Source organism: Bradysia coprophila, unplaced genomic scaffold, assembly GCF_014529535.1.
Source record: "Bradysia coprophila strain Holo2 unplaced genomic scaffold, BU_Bcop_v1 contig_138, whole genome shotgun sequence".
Classification (NCBI taxonomy): domain Eukaryota; kingdom Metazoa; phylum Arthropoda; class Insecta; order Diptera; family Sciaridae; genus Bradysia; species Bradysia coprophila.
This window is the reverse complement of record NW_023503409.1, coordinates 6,712,853-6,734,277: the sequence shown is the minus strand read 5'-3', so window position 1 is coordinate 6,734,277 and position 21,425 is coordinate 6,712,853. Positions and strand designations below refer to the sequence as shown.

The following is a 21,425-nucleotide window of genomic DNA, read 5'->3' as shown; positions in this document are numbered from 1 at the left end:
TTTTCAGATGATTAACACATACAATCAAAACTGTTTAGATTTGTTTATGCGGTTGAAGCTGCTGCACCCACACGTGTGGTAGTGGTGAAACCGTATAAGGAGGTACAAACAGTTGTGTGTATCAGTTGAAAAACAGCTGAAGCAAATTCGGAAACGGTCAAAAAATAGTATTTTTCCTAACGCATGCTAAGAGGCTTTTTTAGCGAACGAAAGGTGCTGGAATCGAGTTCGCTGAAAAAGCCTATTAGCATAAGTTAGGAACAACGTTTTGTTTGTAGTGTGCTGGAAATGAGCAACGAAGTCGCGATATTTTAACACGACAAACAAAATTGTTTCCTGACGCTTTTTGTTGTTAGAAACAATAAATGGTAAAAGCAGTCATGACGGCTTCTTCGAGTGTGCTATAAATTTTGGACTCGATAAAATGAATTGACCGCAAAAGAGAGACCATTCACCATTACAATATCTAGTCATTATTTCTAATTCAGTAGACACTAATTTTTACCGTTAGTTAAGAAACTGTGCTGCGCATATATGGAGGCACACGTATCAAATAAACAAACAAAAAATCTCGTATTAGTGCGTCACCGGTTTACGTCATGGAAATGCATGATCAGATGACAATGAGATCATGTTTTTCATGTGACATTTCAATATTGATTCAAGTTTGACATGAGCCGATGACGCGGTAATGGGGTTGATTTTCTGGAGATCAAAATCTCAGTACACACACAAAAAAATGAAATCTTAACGTGAGAAACTATTGGGATTTAATGGAGATAAATTAAGAACAAAACCAATGCGATATTAATGATTAAAAGATAAAAATAAAAGATTTATGTGCAAATTATAATAGAAAATAAATTATATAAATTAAACAAAAAATAAAAAAAGGCAAAAAAGATATAAAAATGAACAAGAACTATTCTTACTCTGTAGGCAGTTATTCACACACCTACTCTAATGGAACAAAATTTAAACAAACAAACAAAATATTTATCATAAAATTATAGTGTACTCAAAAGAAAAGAAAAGATAAAAAAAACTTTAAAAATATTACAATTACACGTTCTCTAATTAATTATCATAAAAATACAAACCAACCAAAAGATTAATAAGCCGAACTTATATAATTGCAACACAAAGAACTATGGGAAGATAAACAAAATCAGAAAATATTATCAAACACAACCCATTACAAAGCCTGTAAAAGATCCGTACTAATTTCTCGATATACTTAAACGGTGTAGATCAATAAGAAAATTTGAAAAGAAAAACAATTAATTTTTTGGCCTTTTCTTCAATATATTTTGTTACCAAAAGTCGTGAGAAAAGAGTGAAGAAATGAGAGAGTGAGTGAAGAAGAGAAACACTTTAACGTGCACAAAATTCCGTCTATTTTTACTTTTCTTCAACGAAATTCGTGCAATAAACATTTAAAAAAAATATAATTATTTAAATGAAAAATGTAAATAACAAAAAAATGTTTTGCTTTGACATTACAAGCATTTTCTGACTGAAAAAAAACACGAGAAAAAAATAATCTCAAGCAGTTAAGCCGCTAAAGCAAAGATATTTGCATTGATATCCCTGAACTGTTGTAAAACTTGATGTCATGTCGTTGAATTTGCTGCATATACCGTTTGTATATAATATACTCGACAGAAGCTTATTTTTACGATGAATCATTTTCATGTACAAATTTCGTTGTTTGGCTTTTCAAACGAAAAATTGTATCAATTGGTCAAATTGCCAATGAGTAACCGAGCATTTGTTTTATTGGGTGTAAGATCGTTATGATGAAGACAAGTGAGACAAGTGGAAGAAGTAGAAATCTGAACGGTAACATACAATCCGCTCCGCACGAAACATCAAAAATTACCTTGCATGAACGCCGTTGCTTCCCTTATTTAAAGCGTGGATTATATGCCATAAGACAACCCTAGCCAAAGCTCATGTTCATTTCTAAAAGGTCAATGAACTTCTTATCATAAAATCGAAAAGACCATTGACTGTCCCCCCATTGACACCGCTGCCAATTAAGAGAGACATTGTCTCTGATTCATAGTCACCATGACCAATAAGTTATGTGTGCTTCCGGATCATGAAATGAATCTCACGTTCACGTTAGTGACACTTGCAATCACACATATGATAACATTTGAATAAAATCAAATTACTCGCAATGTCTAGGTTTAAAACGCTTCCTACTTCCAATTACATAAAGAAGTGTCTCACGTTTGTATTTTAGCGCCTCTTCCAATTAAACCTTTCATTGATGGCAAGTTAATTTCAGGTATAATTGTCAGGTCTGCTAGATCGTTGCATCTTCAACAGATTGTTGCAGAATCTCTTCTGTTTCGCTTGTTTTAAATACAATTTGTTATCGAAGGCCCACATTAATTTCGGAGCAAAAAATATATTTTGCATGGGAAGTTCATGAAAAATTCGAAAGGAATGTTTGAACAGCTACAAATTACCGATCCAGTGACATTATTCGATTTTTTTTTTAATTTAATTGTAAGGTGAGATGGTGAAAATGTTAAGCTTTAATTTGAAATGGAAAAATTTGTTGTTTTTTTATGTTGTAGAAATAAACGAAACTAATTTCTAAGAAGAAAATGAATAAACTGGAGGATTTGGCTCCTTAAAAGCTACACATGATTTATAAATTAATGGAAAATGTAATTTGTTCGCTTGGCAGAAATATAAAAGAAAAACAAAAAAAATTGTAGCGAATTTACTGAATTGTAGGACATCCAGTTTATAAACCATATTTTAGCTAAACTATATTTCTCCATTACGTAGTAACATAAATTATAATTAATATATTATACAAAATAGGAAACACTTTCAAAAAGTTGTGTCGATCGTTTCATCTAGTCTTTTGAATATTTTTTATTTAATTTTGAAATTTTTTATTGTTGTTCTCGGTAACATACACTACACACACACATTTTAATTAAAAACTCTGATTAAAAAAAACTATAAAACGTAAGTGACATAAATAATAAATTAAAATAACAATCAAATCTTGCTTTGACATTACAAAAAGAAAAGGAAAAGGAAAAAAAAAGAATTAACAAAATCTAGAGTACTCTAGTGAAGTTACATAAACTTTTGTCTTTTTGAGTTGTTCAAAACCTTAGATGATAAAAAGAGAATCTTACCGAAAATAGATCATTCTATGATAGAGAATCTCTATTAGAGATGAAAGTATGGAAGAGCGAGAACGCTTGAAGTTTGACAAAAAGAAAGAAAGAAAAAGTTAAATAAAGCAAATAAAAATGAAAACTTTGTGATGAAAATTTAAAAATTGGTTTTCCTTGTCTAAACTCAATAGGAATGATGAGGCTGTGTGTATTCATGCCGTTAGTTCGCCTTCTATTTCAAAACATACAGCATAGAAGGTCATTTTACCGCTCACTTTTTGGCATTCATTACATGACGTCAGCGTTATTAATTTTGTCCAACTGTCAGTTGAAAATATTTAAATTTTTGGCGCACTTATGTCATGAATTCTCCGTGGTTTGGCTTGATTATAATTATATGAACGTTAAAGTGATTAATTCAGCCAGACCATAAAGTTAAGAAAAAAGATTATTTTCACAGCCAGAGGTTCTGTATCATACTACAAACCAGACGAATTCTAAAAAACAACAAATCTAACTCGTCAAAATGTCTATATCTATCTATCTATCTCTCTCTCTCTCTCACTTAGCCAACTTCAGCGTCTTCATGTCAAAATTCTGGAAATGTAGAGCCGGAAGTCTGATGGAATTAAGGTGTATGTGAAAAGTGGAGACTTTGTGGGTGCGTGCCATCTAACGAAAGTAAACCAATGACTAGAGACAACAAGTGACTGATGAAATTGGCATAAAAAACATTTTCGAAGAATAAAACAAAATAATTCTTTTGTTCTATTTTTCGAAAAAGGTTTTTATGCAAATTACGGCAGAATGTACATAAACACTAAGATGCAAAGTCTATTTTTGAGAAAATATTTTCTTAGAATCTATTGAAAACTTTCTCGAATTTTTCGAAAACCATTTTCAAGCAAATTTGAAGAAAAAAAACGAGAAATAAAAAAATTAATATTTTCTCAAAAATGGGCACTGCTAAAATGCTTATAAAAAACTTATTAAAAAAATTAGGTCCAAAGAGCATTTATTAAATCTAAGTTTGATTCACCCTTAAAAACGTCCGCATATAACAGTAACGGGTGACTATAGAAGATGTTTTCCTGTCCTGTATTAAGGTTGAAACCTGAAGTAAGCCCTAACATATAGCAGATTTAAACTCGTGTGTTTATTCACCTCGACGTCACTTCACGCGGAAACTGGACAACAATCCGAATTCTTTAATTCATGGAAAACTCATGTTTTTCCCTACCAACGGCAAAATAGCATGTCACGCCACGCAGTACTATTTTATACTGACAACTACAAAAATATCTGACGAGTGGAAAAACCGTCAACAAAAAACAGGCCCCATGAACGTATCAGCCTCTATTTTCATTTGTTATAATAGTCAGACTATTACCACAGCATTGCTTCTAGCATGTCCATAGAAAATATTCGGAGGCCGATGAAATTACAGGAGGCACTGTGTTTCTTTTGTACAGATAGATGACTTGTTTTCGTTGTTAAAACATACCATACAAACAATCCTAAGCGGCAGCTCTTGTCAATTCATTGTTCATGTTAGGAACAGTCGGAACAGTCATTTCTGCATGTTGTTTCACTCCGTTAGTGTTAACATTCACAACCACTAACGCGTGTGCAAATAATGTGTATCCTTGGTATCTGGGATACCGGGAAATTTTTTGGCCGAAAACCGGGATACCGGGAAATCCACCAAAAGAAGACGTGTTACCATGAAGCGGGAAGCCAGGGGAAATCGAAATTGACGGGAAATTGAATTTACGGGAAATCGAAATTGATGAAAAATCAGACTGACCTAGAAATCGAACTCACCGGAAAATCGAACTAACCGGAAAGTCCAACTCACCGGGAAATCGAAATTGACGGGAAATCACAATTGATGGGAAATCATACTGACAGAGTAATTGAACTCACCGGGAAATCGAACTAACCGGGAAGTCCAACTCACCGGGAAATTAAATTCACCGGGAAATCGAAATTGACGGGAAATCACAATTGATGGCAAATCATACTGACCGAGTAAACGAACTCACCGGGAAATCGAACTCACCGGGAAATTGAAATTGACGATAAATAGAAATTGACGGGAAATAGAAATTGACGGGAAATAGAAATTGACGGGAAATAGAAATTGACGGGAAATAGAAATTGACGGGAAATAGAAATTGACGGGAAATAGAAATTGATGGGAAATCATACTGACAGAGAAATCGAACTCACCAGGAAATCGAAATTGACGAAAAATCCAACTCACCGGGAAATTAAATTCACTGGGAAATTGAAATTGACTGGAAATCGAAATTGAGGGGAAATCATACTGACCGAGAAATCGAACTCACCGGGAAATCGCAATAGACGGGAAATCGAAAAAACAGGAAATCGAGAAAAAACGGGAAGTCGATAAAAACGGGAAATCGAAATAGACGAGAAATCAAATTTACTGGGTAATTGAATAAAAAAACGGAAAGTCAAACTCACCGAGAAATTGAAATAAACGGGGAATAGAACTCACTGGGAAATTGGAATAGACGGGAAATCGAAAAAAACGGGAAGTCGATAAAAACGGGCCATCGAAATAGACAAGAAATCTAACTTACCGGGAAACTGGAAATTGAATCGAAATGGCTGAGAAGTCAGAAATAGAATGTTTTAAAATTATAAAATCGCAAAAATTTCTCGCTCGCTCCGCTCGCTAACATTCCCTTTCTTCTCATTTTTCACAGACGCTAAGACGTGACAAATATTTCGCTGAGAAGTCCGAAACAGAATTGTACAAAGTAGAAAATTGAAAAATTTTCTCGCTCCCTCCGCTCGCGATCACTTCATATCTTATTAAAAATTACAGATGCTGAACGTCATAGATTTAGGGTTGTAGTCAGAGAATATAATATTTTCAAAGTACAAATCGCTAAAAAAAATTTCGCTCGCTCCGCTCAAGATCATTAAATAACTTCATATTTATAATATTTTTCGTTTCATTCTCTCAGCTATTGTATTGCCTGCCAATTAATTCCAGCTGCCTGGGCCCGCGACATCTGGCCCAGGCAGCTGGAATCAAATGGCAGGCACTACAATAGCTGAGAAAACCAACCGAAAAATATTATAAATCTGACATAAATGAAGAAAACATTTGGAATGCGAGACTTTGGCTTTCGACGTTTTATAACATAATTCATGTTTGTCACGACAGTACTTGATCAAACTTAATTGAAAAATAAAACAAATATTACATTCACCGGGAAATGAGAAAATTTTTACCGGAAAATCAGAACTTTTTTATCGGGAAATCTAGCTAAATTTTAAGGATACCGGGAAATTCGGGAAATCTGATTTTGGATACCGGGAAAAAAACATTATTTGCACACGCGGACCACTAACAGATCATCACTTATTTTCGTCTACAGCAGATGACTATCGGATTTTCTAATTTGCATTGAAAAATTCATAAGTGCGTGGCTTTGCAATAAATGAGGCTTTGTTGTTTGCATACGAACCTCCTCTTACCACATTGACAGTAGTCTGACGTTCATGATGTTCACCATACTGTTTACCTCTCGTTGATGGGCGATAGTTTATTTTAAATCAATCGTAACAATTCCTGTGTGATTATCATAATGTCGAGCATTGAAGACAACGACGAGGAATTGGGCGGCTCGGAATTAGGAACAAAAGAATTCTGGCAAAGTTCGTATTCCAACGAAATCAGCAACTATAAGTCTCATGGTGATGTCGGCGAGGTTTGGTTCGACGAGGACAGTCAGTTCAGGGTTATAACGTGGATGATTAAGAATGACATCAAACCAGAATCGAAAATCATTGATCTGGGTATGTCTCTTCGAAAGGAATGGTGTGCAGTCAATGTTAGCTAACTTTTTCATTTTAAAGGTTGCGGAAATGGAATGATGCTAATAGAATTGGCGAGAGAAGGTTTCACTCATTTGACTGGAGTGGATTATTCAGAACTGGCCATAGAACTATCACAAAACATTGCGAAAGACCAGGAAATTGCTGTCGATTACAAGGTAGCCGATTTATTGGATGCTGAGTGCTGTGTTTCCTTGGGTCTTTTCGATATTGTTCACGACAAAGGTACTTGCGCGTTTCATACAAAACCGATCCAACTGAGGTGCGAATTATAAACATTTTTTTGTATAAAAGGAACCTACGATGCAGTAAGTCTTCATCCGGATGACCCAAAGTCAAAGCGAGAGATGTACATGTCGAATGTTTACAATATGCTTCAAGACGATGGTCTGTTTATAATTACCTCCTGCAACTGGACAGAGACTGAACTTTGTAAGGCTTTTGTAGATAAATTCGTTAGGCATAGTGTCATACCTGCACCCAGTTTCAAATTTGGTGGAAAAGTTGGCAGTGTGGTAACTTCAATTGTTTTCAAAAAATTAAACGGCTGAGATGTGGCAACAGAGTGAACTTGTGTTTCTTTTTGAAATTATACTTGAACGGATCCAACAGTTTCGACTGAAATTCGCAAACTCCTGTCGAAAGCAAGTTGATGATAAAGTGGATTGACGTGTAACATTTCACTCCCAGGTGGACGACGGAAAAACCTAATAAGCAAAATTCATACTCTGCAGCAGAGACACTATACAAATTTTCAACGACACATTCACAAATTCTGTTCTCCTCCTTTCGAGATTTCTTGACTGCCTCCACTTTTGCCTCCACTGACTTGGATACCTTCTCGTATTGATTTGACTTGGACGTTTAGTTTTGACCGAGGTCTTGACTTACTTGAAGATCTCGTCTTGACCTGGAACCCCAGCCATAACTGCACCCATTTCCAACTTTCAGTTTCTATAAAAATGCTCTAAATCGTGTTTGCACCCATTTCCAACTTTTATTTTGCCTAAAACCATCATAAACCAAATTCGCACCGAATTCCATAATTCGCGCCAAATTCCAACAACACCAAAAATTCAAAAAACGTCTGAGCGCGAAATTACCACTCTACAGTAGGATTTTCGCACGGTGCGAGATTCCATTTTTCACTATATAAAAGTAGGAATCTCGCGCCCATACGGAGCGAGATTCCTAGCAACCCGTATTTCACTGAGACACTGAGAATAGATCAATATCCTGACCGTTAGTGGAATGATTGATTTATAGGAACAGTTCCAAAGAGAAGTTCATAGTTCAGTAAATATTTGTTATACGAGTCATGTCGATGGATAGGCTAGTCTTATTTCTGCTAAATCAGACCAGATAGATCTGTGGGAAACGGTTGAGATCAAAGACTGTAATTTTAAAAATTTCATATCTATAATTAAAAAGAAAAAAACAAAAACAATAAATTGGTACAATCATATTTCTTCCTCTTTTTTGGTAAAAGTTTCTTTTTTTACTTCTTTTTAGTCACTTCTTATTAATAATTTTCGGTAAAGCATTCGCAGTCACTTTTATTTAACTTAAAAAATAACGGCAACTAATCTTCAATCGGAGTTCATCCGTACAATATTTAACAAGGCTTCGAGTGATACACTAACAGAATAGAAACTTCAATTCTAGACGGAAAAGGTCGATATTTTATGAAGGAATCATACAAATCGTGCTTAAGAGTAATATCGCCAAAATTTCAGGATATTTTTTTAAACTTTGGGAACAAGCGGTCTCCGATTTTAATCAGTGATAGCTCGTTGGATTAGTCTTTCAATTCCGCTGGTGTGTTTTCGTATGGAAATATTTGGGTTGCAAGACACCGACCCGACAGATTGTGCTTTCAACTCAAGAGGTTAAACGACGTTTATACGAAACATGACTCGTGTTACACAAGAAACAACATGAGAACGAGGAAATATTAATCTAATCGAGAAATTGAAAATTTATAATCAGAAAGTTCGTGAAACCTCTATTTAGCAGGAAACGGGAACTTAGTGGCTTTCTTTCAACCTTGGCAAGACGTTTTCCCTTTAATGATTCCTCCGATCAATAAAAATCTGATCTCATGACCATGACCTCGAATGTTAGACGTAGTAGATTTGGGATTTTTTTAAATAATTTTTCGAGCACAAATGCAAAGAGTATAAATCAGAGTATAAACGTTGGAATATGGATGGATACATTCGAATCAATATACGTCTTTCCGGTTATGAAATATTCCGCCGAAATTTAAATGTCTTTTGTGTTAGTGTTTCACTCGAAAAAACCAACAATTTGACTATTAACAGTTCCTTAATTAACTTAGACTTACTGATCTAATGTTTTGATGAATAAATTTGTTCTTTTTGTCTTTTCTTTTTTGGTAAAAAATTTCCTTAGCTCTTTGTTCTGTGTATATATATAAAGTTCAATGCAAACTTATTTATTGTACGTACATACGCGACTATGGTATTTTCGTGTAAAACTGTTGAAACATATAAATTCGATGTATAACTAATACTCTCTGTCCTCTTTATCTATGTCGTAACTACACAAATTGTTTTTTTTTCTGTTTTGTTAGAAACAATCTACAGACATAACATCATCATCGCCACATTTATTTCAATCACTGACGGAATTACTATGTTTAGTCGGACCGAATGTGGCTATCGAACTGTGTCTCGTTTTACGTGAGCCTTCGCCGTCCAACTCAGACGATGGAGTTGTCGAATTCGATAAAGCAATGGTTTTGTTGAAATCAATAGTGGCATAGTCTAGGCCACTATTGGTTTCAACACCTGATGACTTCGGACTATCCGGTGGCAGTACACTCATTGTCGTCGTCGAAATCGATGAAGTGTTATTTGTGATTACACTTGTTGTAGTGATGGTTGGAAGTATGGGTCGACTATTCGTTCCGCTAGATGATGTCGAGATATTGGCACTATTTGAAACGGTTGATGATATTTGATCTAAATCCAATTGAATGTAAACGCAACGATGATTCGGTGTGCTCGGCTCGGACTTTTCGTTCGCTGGAAGCTCTACTTTGGCAAAAATGTCCGGTTTCGATAAGCGATTGCGCTGCGCCAATGGACGAATGTCTCCGGGCTCTAAGTTTTCGTATAATCGCATCGAGTCTATCGAATATTGTGAATGCATTGAATGCGGAATACCGAACATCGAACCGGTTGTGGTTGGAGTTTGAATCACTTTCGGCGTATCCGATCCGCTTGTGAATTTATTCTGTTGCGATTCGCCCACTACGATATTCATGTACATGATGTGAGAATTATCTAATAAATCACTGGCTGCCTGTGTCGTCGAAATCGGAGATAGTGATACGGGAAGCTCATTGTCCATGCTATTTTTCACCCCGAATTCCCTTCGCAACGCGCTCAAACTTGGTGCTGGTGCCGGCTCTTGGGGTGGACAATCAAGATTGATGGGACAATCTAACGATAGTTTTTTGTTGCTACTGTTGTTGTTATGCTCTCGCAGAGGGAATTCCTGATAAAGATTTCCCGGATTGCTGGTAGGCAATGGATTTAATTGAGTTACTTCTAAGATATCTGTAATACTACTCGGTGACCCCGGATCCGGACTCATCGGGCCACTGCTGACCGAACTCAGTCGCAAGCCACTTTGGAAACGCGATATTGGTGCTGGGCGATTCGGTGTAGGATCCAGATAATTTCCATCGGATGTTAGGGTGTCAGCACTTCGCGTTCGGTTCGAATTCGATTGTATTGTGCCACTGGGACTTAAATTTTGACTAGTTGGACGATTCATGATGTAATATCCACCGCTAGGCGTCTGGTTTGTTTGCGACGGTTGCTGTGACGATCCAGAATGTCGAGGTATTACCAGTGGCCCATTGTTGACGAGCATTTGTAAATCTTGATTTTGTGTGTCTTCGATAGGGAGTTGAATGTAGCTCTGCAGTGTTTGAAACAGACTCTCGGCTCGACGACAACGAAACGCATAAATTCCCTCGCCCGTCGTACATCTGCGACCAGCTTCGAAGGTAAACAGATCAGCATCGTATCCATATCGACGCAGGCATTTGATGGGCCACGTCGTAGGATCTTTTCCTTTGCGATACAATGTTAATTCTAGCCTTGTTATGCCGAGCTGACCACTCCACAGCGCATTGCCTGTAAAAAATGGTTGAACATTTGAGATTTGATTTTATCGCCATTGAACCTTTCCGCCCGAATTTACCTTCATCATCTACATTGACAACTCTGTACAAATTCGGATTAATATCAATCAATTCCTTTTTACTGTTAATGCAACCCATTTCGCTTCAATACGACCAAGGTTTAGTGAGTAAATTCTTTGGTAATAATTGTGGAAATCGAAATCGAAAATAATTGCTGATGTCACATTTTGCTATTAATTTATTTAAAATCATTCTCTGCCACCAGCCAAAAACAAAACACCTTCTTCATTTTTGATGACAATTTTCTTTTCTATTTTCACTTGCACTCGGAATCATTTATGCGATTGAACATCTCTTCCCGTTTTTTTCCACAACCTGAACTTTGCCATTATTTTTGTGGCATTGGAAGCATTTTGGGATAAATTAAATTTACGATCTGTAGGCCTGACAAAAGGAATTTATTTAATTAAAACGAAAAAAAAACTTTTATGTTGAGAAATATGTCTGTGTTCAAGGTTGCGACAAATTCTATTGTCAAATAATTTCATTTTTGACGGTTCTCTTTTGCAGCACTTTGCTCTTAGGGTAAATGGATCTGTGGATGACACATGATCAATGATGGTCCCTTTATTGTAAAAAGTGAACTACAACTCTGAAGACAATTTTCGGTTTTCGTTAGAACAGTGTGTTATGATGAAAGAGAAAGAAATATTTTGACAAGTACTTGATTTGGAAAGTTATAATTAACTGGTATTCGGTCGTCTCGCCAATCATAAAACTCTATACTTTTACCAAGGTAAATAATGGGCGGAGGTAATGCCATTCAGACGCGCTGCCTAGCACAATAGTTCGTTGCCACTGACATCTTTTTTTAAAATGTTTAACTATGATTTACTTGTGTTTCACAAACCAGATGGCCCAGGTTTCTAAGCAATTTTGTGTTTTTAAAGAAAGGAAGAGATGGTGTTTATATCACCTCCGCCCATACTAGAACCTTGGTGTTTACAAGAATATGAATAAGCTTCCGATGAGTTGCAGGACAATTATTCCTCATGAGTAATTGGTCGAAAAATCACTTTAAAACGTAGAATGTAGGAATTTGTCCTTAATGTTCAATCTAGAGCTTCTGTTGATAAACGGATAGAGTATCCTGATGTACATACGTTTGTTCCAGATCTTTCAAAACGCAATTCTATTGTAAAGTTTCAAAGTTTAAGCCTTGTGGCAGGCGCTGGAATGTTACAGAAATTGGAGCGAGAAGCCAAATATGATCGTAGTAAAAAAACGATCTGACAAAGAGAACTAAATTATTTTGATCAGCAAAAAACTCAAGTGATAACCAAGGTTCAGAACATTTGGCGTGACAGTGCCTCGTTCCAAAATGTATCGAATGAATGTTTTCTTTACATGTAAAATGACCATTCATGTTGACTATTTTATCGATATGATGAGATAATCTGAAGGTCTAGTAACCTTACAGGCTTCCCCAACCATTTTTTTTAATGTCAACTTCTGGAAAGCGCTTGGTATTTTTATAAGAAAAATCTAACTTGACAAAAATACATAATTTTCGTCAAGTTGGACTTTCTTGTCAATAAACCATGTGTTCCAGAAGTTGCCAGTTGAGCGAATTCCGATAAATTTTTTAAACCATCTTCTAATTTCCCGCTACTCAATTTTCAAAATGTAAAAAAAACACTGCTTCAGACAGAGGACAGAGACAGATACAACCGGCACAATCGAAAAAAAAATCGTCCACTGACAGATGTGACAATATTTTTGTTGTGCCGCAAATGTGATTTTTTCATGAAAGTTAATTTAAATTAATTGTTTTTGTGTACGCCGAAATGATACGGATTGCGGCGTTAAATGAAGAATCGCATAGTAGTGGCAGTGAAGATGACAACGAACCAACAGTTACCAAGGAGGCGCAAGTAAGAATTGGTTTATAAAACAGCGAAGAATTACGTTGAGGCGCTAAAAATTTTGGCCATTGAATAGGAAACAATAGCAGTGTCTGAATATGTTCGAGCTCTGAAACTAAAGACCGATAACTGCAAAGAAGATGCGTGCAAGTTGTTTCTTGAACTTTTGGACACGGAAGTATTGCATAATGTCAGCAACGAAAAGAAAGACAAACTCTTTTCGGTTAAGTACAATTGCTACAAGAATTTAGGCTTTATTTACATCGAGACGGGCGATTCGGACATGGCGCTAAAGTACTTACTGAACGTGAGTTTAAAAGCTTCACATTCGCAAACAAGATTTCGGATGATTCAAAGCAATATTTCAGGCATATGAATTGGATGATACGGACGTGTTTACCATGAACAAATTGGGTCAATTGGCACTGCGGATGAAAAAGTTTGAAATTTCCCTAATTTCGTTCGAAAAATGTCTGGTACAAAATCCGAACCATTGGCCGTCTCTGGATGGCATTTTGAAGATTTTGTGTTTGAAGGAAAACTATTGCGAAGCGTATGGATGGGCATTGCTTTGCTATAATAAGGACAAGACTTATGAATTGGCCGTGAATGTTATCCTAGAGGTTCGAAGTAAATTCAAGAGTATGGGGCTGGATTACATAGAGAAGTAAGTTGTCCTTTTTATGGTTCTCCAGACGACAGTTACTTAATACTATTGTCTATTGGTGCCAGTTGCTTCAAAATTAAGTTCACCGACTTCAACTTGAAGAGAACCAGCACAACTAGTGTATTCCCTGACTATGTCGAGCATATGGAACCAGAAGAAATTCAACCAAATTTCTCCGAATTCAAGTTGAATGAGCTGACCTGGATGTCTACTGGTCAATTTATTGTTGATCTGTATACAGCGTTTGAAGATAACGGCTGGGGAAAACACACCGTCATGTCATTTAGTGACTTGATTTCGGGTGCCACTGTCACTGATGATAACAATCAGCAATGTCCACCAGAAAATGAACCACAACGCGAAAACGTTGACGATGTTGCCAGTAATGCTCCAACGCCAACTCCAACAATGGAAAACATTTCGGATGAAGATAAGGAAAATTCAAACTCAAATGAGGGTGCCAAATCGTCTGCCGATCAAAAAGTCTTATTGTCAGCTGACGGTAGCGCAGATGACAGTGACGCAACGAAACAGAACGATGTGAATGGCAAATCGAAACAGTCCCGGCGACGAGGAAGTGATCTTAAGTTTCTGGAGCAATGGGGTTGGCATAAAACGAAGAAGGCGCCGGTTCAGAGACGAAAGAATGTCGAACAGAATGATGGCGAATCGACGATCAACGGGATTTTGAGACGGATTTTGTCGAAACATTTCGAGTAAGTTAATTTACCGTTTCGGTACAACGAATTTGTGGTTTTGGTATCGTGACAGTTCTTATTGGCATTCGTTTTTGTAGACAAAATTTCGACGAAGAACCAGTTTTTCAAAATGAAAGCGTTGATTGTAGTCCATCAGATCCGACTGAAACACTTTCGGTTTCTCAACCGTTGGAAGTTACCTCGGACGATTTTCAAATTGCTACGCAAAATTTGTTCGATGAATTCATCGCAGAGGTCAAGGTAAAATTTTTAGCAGTCGAAATTTCTGTTACACGACCAAACATATCCTCACTTGCTTCGCAGAAAGAAAATTTCAGCATCATCACATTAGTCTTAAAATGGTTAAAGTATGTGTCACTGTTCTGGAGTCAAACTATGCCGAAAGACTTGCTAGACATCTACCTCAAACTCTATCCGTGTTACCTGTAAGTTTACTCTTGATATCGTACGGTTAATTGACACTCTATCGGACAATCAGTAACTCTTTAATTTTCTTACATTTCACAGAAATCATTTTGATCTGTGCACATGGAATCTCTTGGATAAGAACGACTTTCAGGCAGCATTTCGTATGGCACTGTTTTATCTGGAATTATTTCACGATAACTGTACAAGTCGTCATGGACAGTAAGTATCTTTGTAATCCGTCAAATTAGTGAATGCAACGTACCACTACAACTTCTGGGAAGGACTTTTGACATTTATAAAAGAAATTTTATTTCAACGAAATAGACACGAAGTTCTGTGTCGGGTGGACTTTTCGAATCTTAATGTAAGCTCACCGTCAGTCCAATGAATTCTCATCTTTCTCGCGTGCAAGCTTATCACCTAATGCTTGTTACAAAATCTTTTACTTCATTTTCTTTAACACACAAGACCGCTCTGGGGAGATTCATTTATTTTTGTGGCCGTTGTTGATGAGAGATGCCGTTTCTAAATTCCAAATAATTTTAATTTCAGCGAGATCAATGATCAATGGTTGCGCCTGTACCATCACATAATATTCCAATCAGGATTCTTCGAAGTGAGCAACGATGAGGATCTTGTTGTGTTCGCTGAAAGTCGTATTCGTGTGTTGTGGTTGCAGTTTTGCTTAAGTGAGTTCGGTGGATACTTTGCGACAGAAACTTATTTAAGATTTTTAAAATTTCTTTGACACAACTTAGGCAAATATGAAAACGATCTGCAGAGAGCGGTTCATTGCGTGTACGCTGTAAGTATTCAGTTTTACTTTGACGTTCTCTGGATTGTAAAAACTCCACACACAACAGAAAAATTGTGTCGGTTTTGGACTTTGGACTGATTGTAACTCTCTCTAATTCATTTAAATAGGTTGACGAGCTTATCACTGAGCGGCCGACTCCATTTACACTGATCTTTCCCAATCAAAAGCAAAATAAGAAAATTGATTTGGACACTTGCAAGGAATTGGAAAAAACGTTCGAAAGGTTCGTTTGTCTGATCTTGATCCTCAATTTTCATTAGTTTCACAAATCTTCTATATCCATCAGAACCATAAGCTTGCACAGCGTCAACAAATTGTATCACGAGAAAAGTTTCAATCAACTCATCACTATATTGAAGAACACCATACTCACACAAGCCACCCGGAAGTCAGACGACTACGATTCACCCGTTCGGCTATCGACCCAAATTGAAGTATTTTTGGAATGTTTGTGGAACAATGAATCGTTCGAAGATTGTCTCGTGTGGTCGGAAAAGTTTCTGAAATTCGCTGCTGATACGTACCTAGCAGCTCCGAGCGACACATTTCGACAAACGGAATGGGGGGATTTGGTCACCTACATCCTGACCTACATCGAGGCGCTGGTCAATCAAGAATCCAACGAAATCTTTCTCTGTTTGGACAAGTTTTACTCGCGTCTAATTCAGAATTTGTCGAAAATTGTTGTGAATCAGTTGGATGTGCCATATGATAAGAACGGTAGTCGCACGCACCCTGTATCTACAATGCTTCCTTGGACTATACTGTACCATATACTTCAAAGAGAAGAAGATCTGCAACCGGTCGCTCGAATGAACATTGACGATGAGCATGAAGATGAATCGCTGGAAGAATGTATTCCGAAATCGTTAATGATCTTCTTTACGGCGCATGATTTCCTAGGCCGTCACCGATTATGCACAAATCATAATGGAGGGTATGTGGATTCATCTTCCTCCTTGATTTGATCTGTATGTAATCCCATCCTTTCGACACAGGCTACTTCTGTTCACATTGGATATTGTTGCACCCAGACTGCGTGCACCGAATATGGAACAGTTTCGTGATGTCATTGCTGAATACTTGGAACAAGTCACATATTGCCTGTACGGTTATCCTTCGAAGAAAGCCAGATCGAGGCACATCGGGAAACATGATGCCATCAATATTGAATTGGATTGGCAGCGTGGAATGCAATTGTTTGACATCTATCGGCCCGATAATTTACCGGAATTTAATTCGTACAAGTAAGGCGGGGTGGTTTTCTTTGACTGAAGACGATATACTAAAACGTACCCTTGTCGATTAAACACCAGGAACGATTCAATTTCAAGCGAACATGAGCAACTGCTGCAACGAATTGTCGCACTAATTCCGAATGATGTCGATCCGACCGGTCACACCGAAGCTATTCGTAATTTTCTAGCAGGAACCGAAAAGGAAATGCCACAGCCATTTCGGCTGTTACCTCATCGTGTCCACTGCATTTATTATCTGTTGGCTGACTACTACTTCAAGAACCGGGATATGGTGCGTTCGGTGAAATATTACGTATTAGATCTGACAATATGTCCAACGAGGTTCGATTCCTGGGCCGGACTGGCCTTGTCAAAAGCTAGCATTTTAGAAGTGAAACTGAACTCGTGTTCGTCTTTCTGGTAAGTGTGCTTGTGTTGCGTTTTCTAACTGTTGGTCTAAATGAATATGTCTTGTCGTTCCAGCACTAAAGAATTCGTTTTAGAGTCAGAAGAGGCTCTGCGTTGTTTTCGCCAATGTTTTGAACTCAGGGAGAGGCATGTACTCTTATGGATTGAATACGGGAATTTTGCTTACATGATGCACTCGTTTTACTCGAGAAATTTGAAAATGTCCAGCGATACATTGTCGATGGAGCGGTACATTAAGTCATGAAGCCATCTCTCGTGAATTTCTATCATTTTTTCCTTTCCATAGATTCGAAGCAATGGAAATGAAAAAGGACGAGTGTTTATCAGCGGCTAGCAGATGTTTCAATACCGTTGAAGAATTCGTCCATCGTACAGACATCGTAGACGATGACCAAGACCATGATGAGAAGTGGCTCTACCATTACATGCTGGGAAAAATTGCGGAAAAGCATAAGGATCAGCCGGATATATTTTTGGATCATTACAAGAAGTCGGCCAGGTGCCTGTATGAAAACAACGCTTCGTACCCATTCCGCATCAACCATAGCAATCCATCGAATTTGTCCATCGAGGCTCTGGAAGTCTATTACCGAATTACGTCCTCGATTGTAAAGTACTTGGAGCAGCACTCTGTGGTTAAGAAGTCCGTTGGGAAATTATTTCAGAGAGTGCTCAAAGAAGTTGGAAATAGTCCGTTCGCTCTAAATCAAGCGAAAATTGATAGTGAGTCGGATTCATAGCATTTGATGTGCACGATTTTCATACTGTTCCTTTGATTTCAGACAACAGCATTAACGCACTCAAACGGAAATTGTCAATAGTAACCGAAGGTCAGGTTGCCAAGCGAAGAACCATCGATACACCCACCGAATCAGATGAAAACCCGAAGAAATTACTTTCTTCCGAATCATCTCCTGTCCAAAGCACTAAAGCTGACGACGATGTTATTATTATCGACGATCCACCTCAAGCAGCAACAGTTGATGTACAAGCGCCGACTTCTCCGAAATCGGATGCAGTCATTCCTGTTAGCACCGTGCAACAACCAATCGATAGCGCAGCACGTCGTCGTTCTCAGGAAAGCAACGTGACTACAACAACGAATGCAACAACCACAACAACAACTGGATCAGATAGCTCATCATCGTCCACATCGGAATCGAGTAGCAGTGATTCGTCGTCCGAGTCTGATTCATTGAATTCAAGTGACGATGAAAAAAGTGCGGATAGACCACTCAGCGACAGTGAATTGGAAGTGATTTATCGAATTTGTATTCGTAACTTGGAAGAGTGTGTAACTCGCTTCCCGGAACACTACAAATCAATTTATAGGCTGGCGAACATCTATTTGCACGCAGCAGGAAAAGTTAAGGATTTGAAGAAGTGCAGGCAATTATTGATCGGGACTTACACCACGGGACTGTCGAATCCAATTCAAGGACTATTCACAGACCGAAAATTAAATAATTTTTTTAGCGTAAGTAACTCCATTAGAAATCCACCGATAGGCAGACTCATTTATTGATACAAATTTCTGTTTTGTGTAGGGAATTTGGCGCATTCCGTCATCGGAAATCGACCGACCAGGTAGCTTTTCTGCTCATATGTCACGTTGTGTTGTCCTGCTAATGGAAGTACTGTTACGTTCATCGGATCATAACATTTTATTGGAACTTGCGTTGAATTTAAATCGCAACCCAGAGAACGACAAGTAAGTGGATGGTCAATATTCACAAGTCTTCTTACGTCTTCTGCATTCCTTTCCTTCTTTGCTTACGAATTCTAGGCGTTACATCAAAGAGGATGAACGAAAAGAGTTGTTCCAACAAGCCATTTCGTTCTGCATCCAGTCATTCCGTAATGAAATTAGCACGATAAGGGAATGCCCCATCGATAAGCGAGACGACAAAACTCATCTCTCGTTGCTGATTGACATTTTCAAGGCTCATCAGAAAGCAATCAAACATTTGCAGCAAAAGGAAAATATGTTTGCGACGCTGCTGGTTGACGGATACAAAGTGTTTGTCGAGGGAAAGCTCGAAAGACTGCCCGATAATGTGGTGGTATTGGATGCAGCTATCAAATTATGTCAATGCGAAATTGTGTTGCGCAAAGGCAACGGAAAAGCGGGCGCTGAACCTGCTACCGAATCTTCGTTTCTGAACAGTTTGAAAATGTTTCCGTCATTGGCTAATCTGTCAAGTGGTAACACTGCTAACGCACCAGCTGCAACGACTGTTCCTGTTACGAAATCGTCAGATGATGCAACAGTAGAGGTAACAGCAGCAACGGTTGCCACAACATCGTCAACTACACCCGTGTCAACATTCGCTGTACCATCGACTGCAACATCCACCATTTCAACGATTACGTCATCATCGCAACGACCTCGTGGCAGACCAGTTGGCAGTAAAAATTCTCTTTCGAAAAGTTTGGATTGGAGTCAATCGAAATTGAGCCCAGCTGCAGTCGCAGCTATGCTAGGCATTTACAGTAGTCCATCAATGGCTACTCAGTATTCTAGTCCTGCAGAAGTTTCTGCCCTGTTGGAAGAATACTACAAATTACAGGCAAGCATATCACCAACGTCGTTGTTGAGTGCAATGGATAATATTGGTGCGGCGTCAGCAATGTTCGCATCGCAACCTAAACCATTTAACGCAGCTACAACCACAAATAAGCTTCCTAAACTCGATACGAAAAAATCCATTCCCACATCATCGGCTGTTGTGCCGAACACGACTTCAACTGTTATTTCGGTGGGAAGTGGTCAATTGACCATAACACCCAGTTCTTACGCATCATCAAAAATCTCCAAAAATTTCAGACCGCATGAAAATCCATTGACCTGTGACAGTGGCGCGGATTTTGATATAGAATCTGTGATACCGAAGTCGGAACTGTTGACGAACAAAATGTTCTCGGATATGTCAAAGATGAAGCCGAACATGCAATTTCCGCATATGAGCAAAAATGTCAATATACCGAAAGACTTGCCAAAATCTTTGACAATAACACCGGCTCCACCAGCTGGCTACTCGTCAGTCAATTTCACGAAAAAGAAAGCTACCGACAATCTTCCACATGTGACCCTGCACCCAGAGCCGAAAAAACCGAAGAAAACCCATAAACGATCTGCAACAGTTCCGTATATGGACTTCGCAGGAAAGTCACCTGCTGGAATGTTTGGAAATGTTTTGGCTGGTTATCAACAAATGCTTAATATGAACATGATGAGCATGATGTCTCAAAATATGGTTCCGAACCCGATGCACAAGCCGGCACCATTTCCACAATCTTCAAACAAGCAGCCGAAAACACAATCTTCTAACAACAGGAAAACCGATCCGAAATTCGGAAAACCTTTGCCGTTTCCCGTTTCGAGTAAACAACTTTACGACGCTCAATCATCTACAATGCCAAGCAATTCACCCAGAAACTTTCCACCGAGTTCAAATAGTCTTCTGAAAAATCAGCCTGCCAACAAGAATCAGCAGCCAGCTCATCGAATTGATTCATCCCCAATAAAATTTAATACGACGTCAATGGCAGCGCATTCACCGCATAAATTACCCCCGCCAATAGCCAGACAACCATCACCATCAATGCATCAAACCAGGTATACTAAAGCTCTTTCAGTTTTCTGATCTGTAGACGACTAACAACTCTTGATCTTGATTTGTTTCAGCCCACAAAAGACCCTACAGCAGAAATTAGCTGAACAGCGCCAAAAATCGCTTCAACAGGAGTCCAAGAAGTAGGATTAAATTCTTAAGGCATTGTCAGTATCGGCACCACAGACTAAGATTGAGTTGAATTATATTGTTGGAAACGCGTTACGAAAATTCGTTTTTATTCAAAAAAAAATCTGATTTTTGGTCACTCACAGCCGCAAGTAAGTGTGATGTAAGAGTGAATTCAAAGACCAATCTTTCTGTGTGAATTTCCCTAACAACAATTCTTTTGCCAGCCTTATAATCTGCGTAAAACTAAAAACCATCTCCAAGTTTGTAG

At 38.0% G+C, this 21,425-nt stretch overlaps 3 protein-coding genes across 3 annotated transcripts; 2 read left to right on the top strand and 1 right to left on the bottom strand.

Moving 5' to 3' along the window:
* Positions 1 to 6,677: 6,677 nt before the first annotated feature.
* Positions 6,678 to 7,592, top strand: LOC119073782 (EEF1A lysine methyltransferase 2). Its single transcript, XM_037179459.1, has 3 exons — positions 6,678 to 6,989; positions 7,050 to 7,253; positions 7,323 to 7,592. The coding sequence occupies exons 1-3, from the start codon at positions 6,779 to 6,781 to the stop codon at positions 7,577 to 7,579; spliced, it is 672 nt and encodes a 223-aa protein (XP_037035354.1). The 5' UTR covers positions 6,678 to 6,778; the 3' UTR covers positions 7,580 to 7,592.
* Positions 7,593 to 8,475: 883 nt separating this feature from the next.
* Positions 8,476 to 11,749, bottom strand: LOC119073781 (fibroblast growth factor receptor substrate 2). Its single transcript, XM_037179457.1, has 2 exons — positions 11,268 to 11,749; positions 8,476 to 11,200 (listed from the first exon to the last, which is right to left on the bottom strand). The coding sequence occupies exons 1-2, from the start codon at positions 11,344 to 11,346 to the stop codon at positions 9,666 to 9,668; spliced, it is 1,614 nt and encodes a 537-aa protein (XP_037035352.1). The 5' UTR covers positions 11,347 to 11,749; the 3' UTR covers positions 8,476 to 9,665.
* A 1,209-nt stretch (positions 11,750 to 12,958) lies between these two features.
* LOC119073780 (calcineurin-binding protein cabin-1-like) lies at positions 12,959 to 21,256 on the top strand. Its single transcript, XM_037179456.1, has 19 exons — positions 12,959 to 13,142; positions 13,210 to 13,440; positions 13,502 to 13,800; positions 13,866 to 14,516; positions 14,597 to 14,759; positions 14,823 to 14,944; positions 15,027 to 15,146; positions 15,480 to 15,616; positions 15,686 to 15,732; positions 15,852 to 15,967; positions 16,031 to 16,681; positions 16,743 to 16,991; positions 17,061 to 17,402; positions 17,466 to 17,639; positions 17,698 to 18,134; positions 18,194 to 18,888; positions 18,959 to 19,122; positions 19,198 to 21,030; positions 21,100 to 21,256. The coding sequence occupies exons 1-19, from the start codon at positions 13,056 to 13,058 to the stop codon at positions 21,170 to 21,172; spliced, it is 6,591 nt and encodes a 2,196-aa protein (XP_037035351.1). The 5' UTR covers positions 12,959 to 13,055; the 3' UTR covers positions 21,173 to 21,256.
* Positions 21,257 to 21,425: the final 169 nt, after the last annotated feature.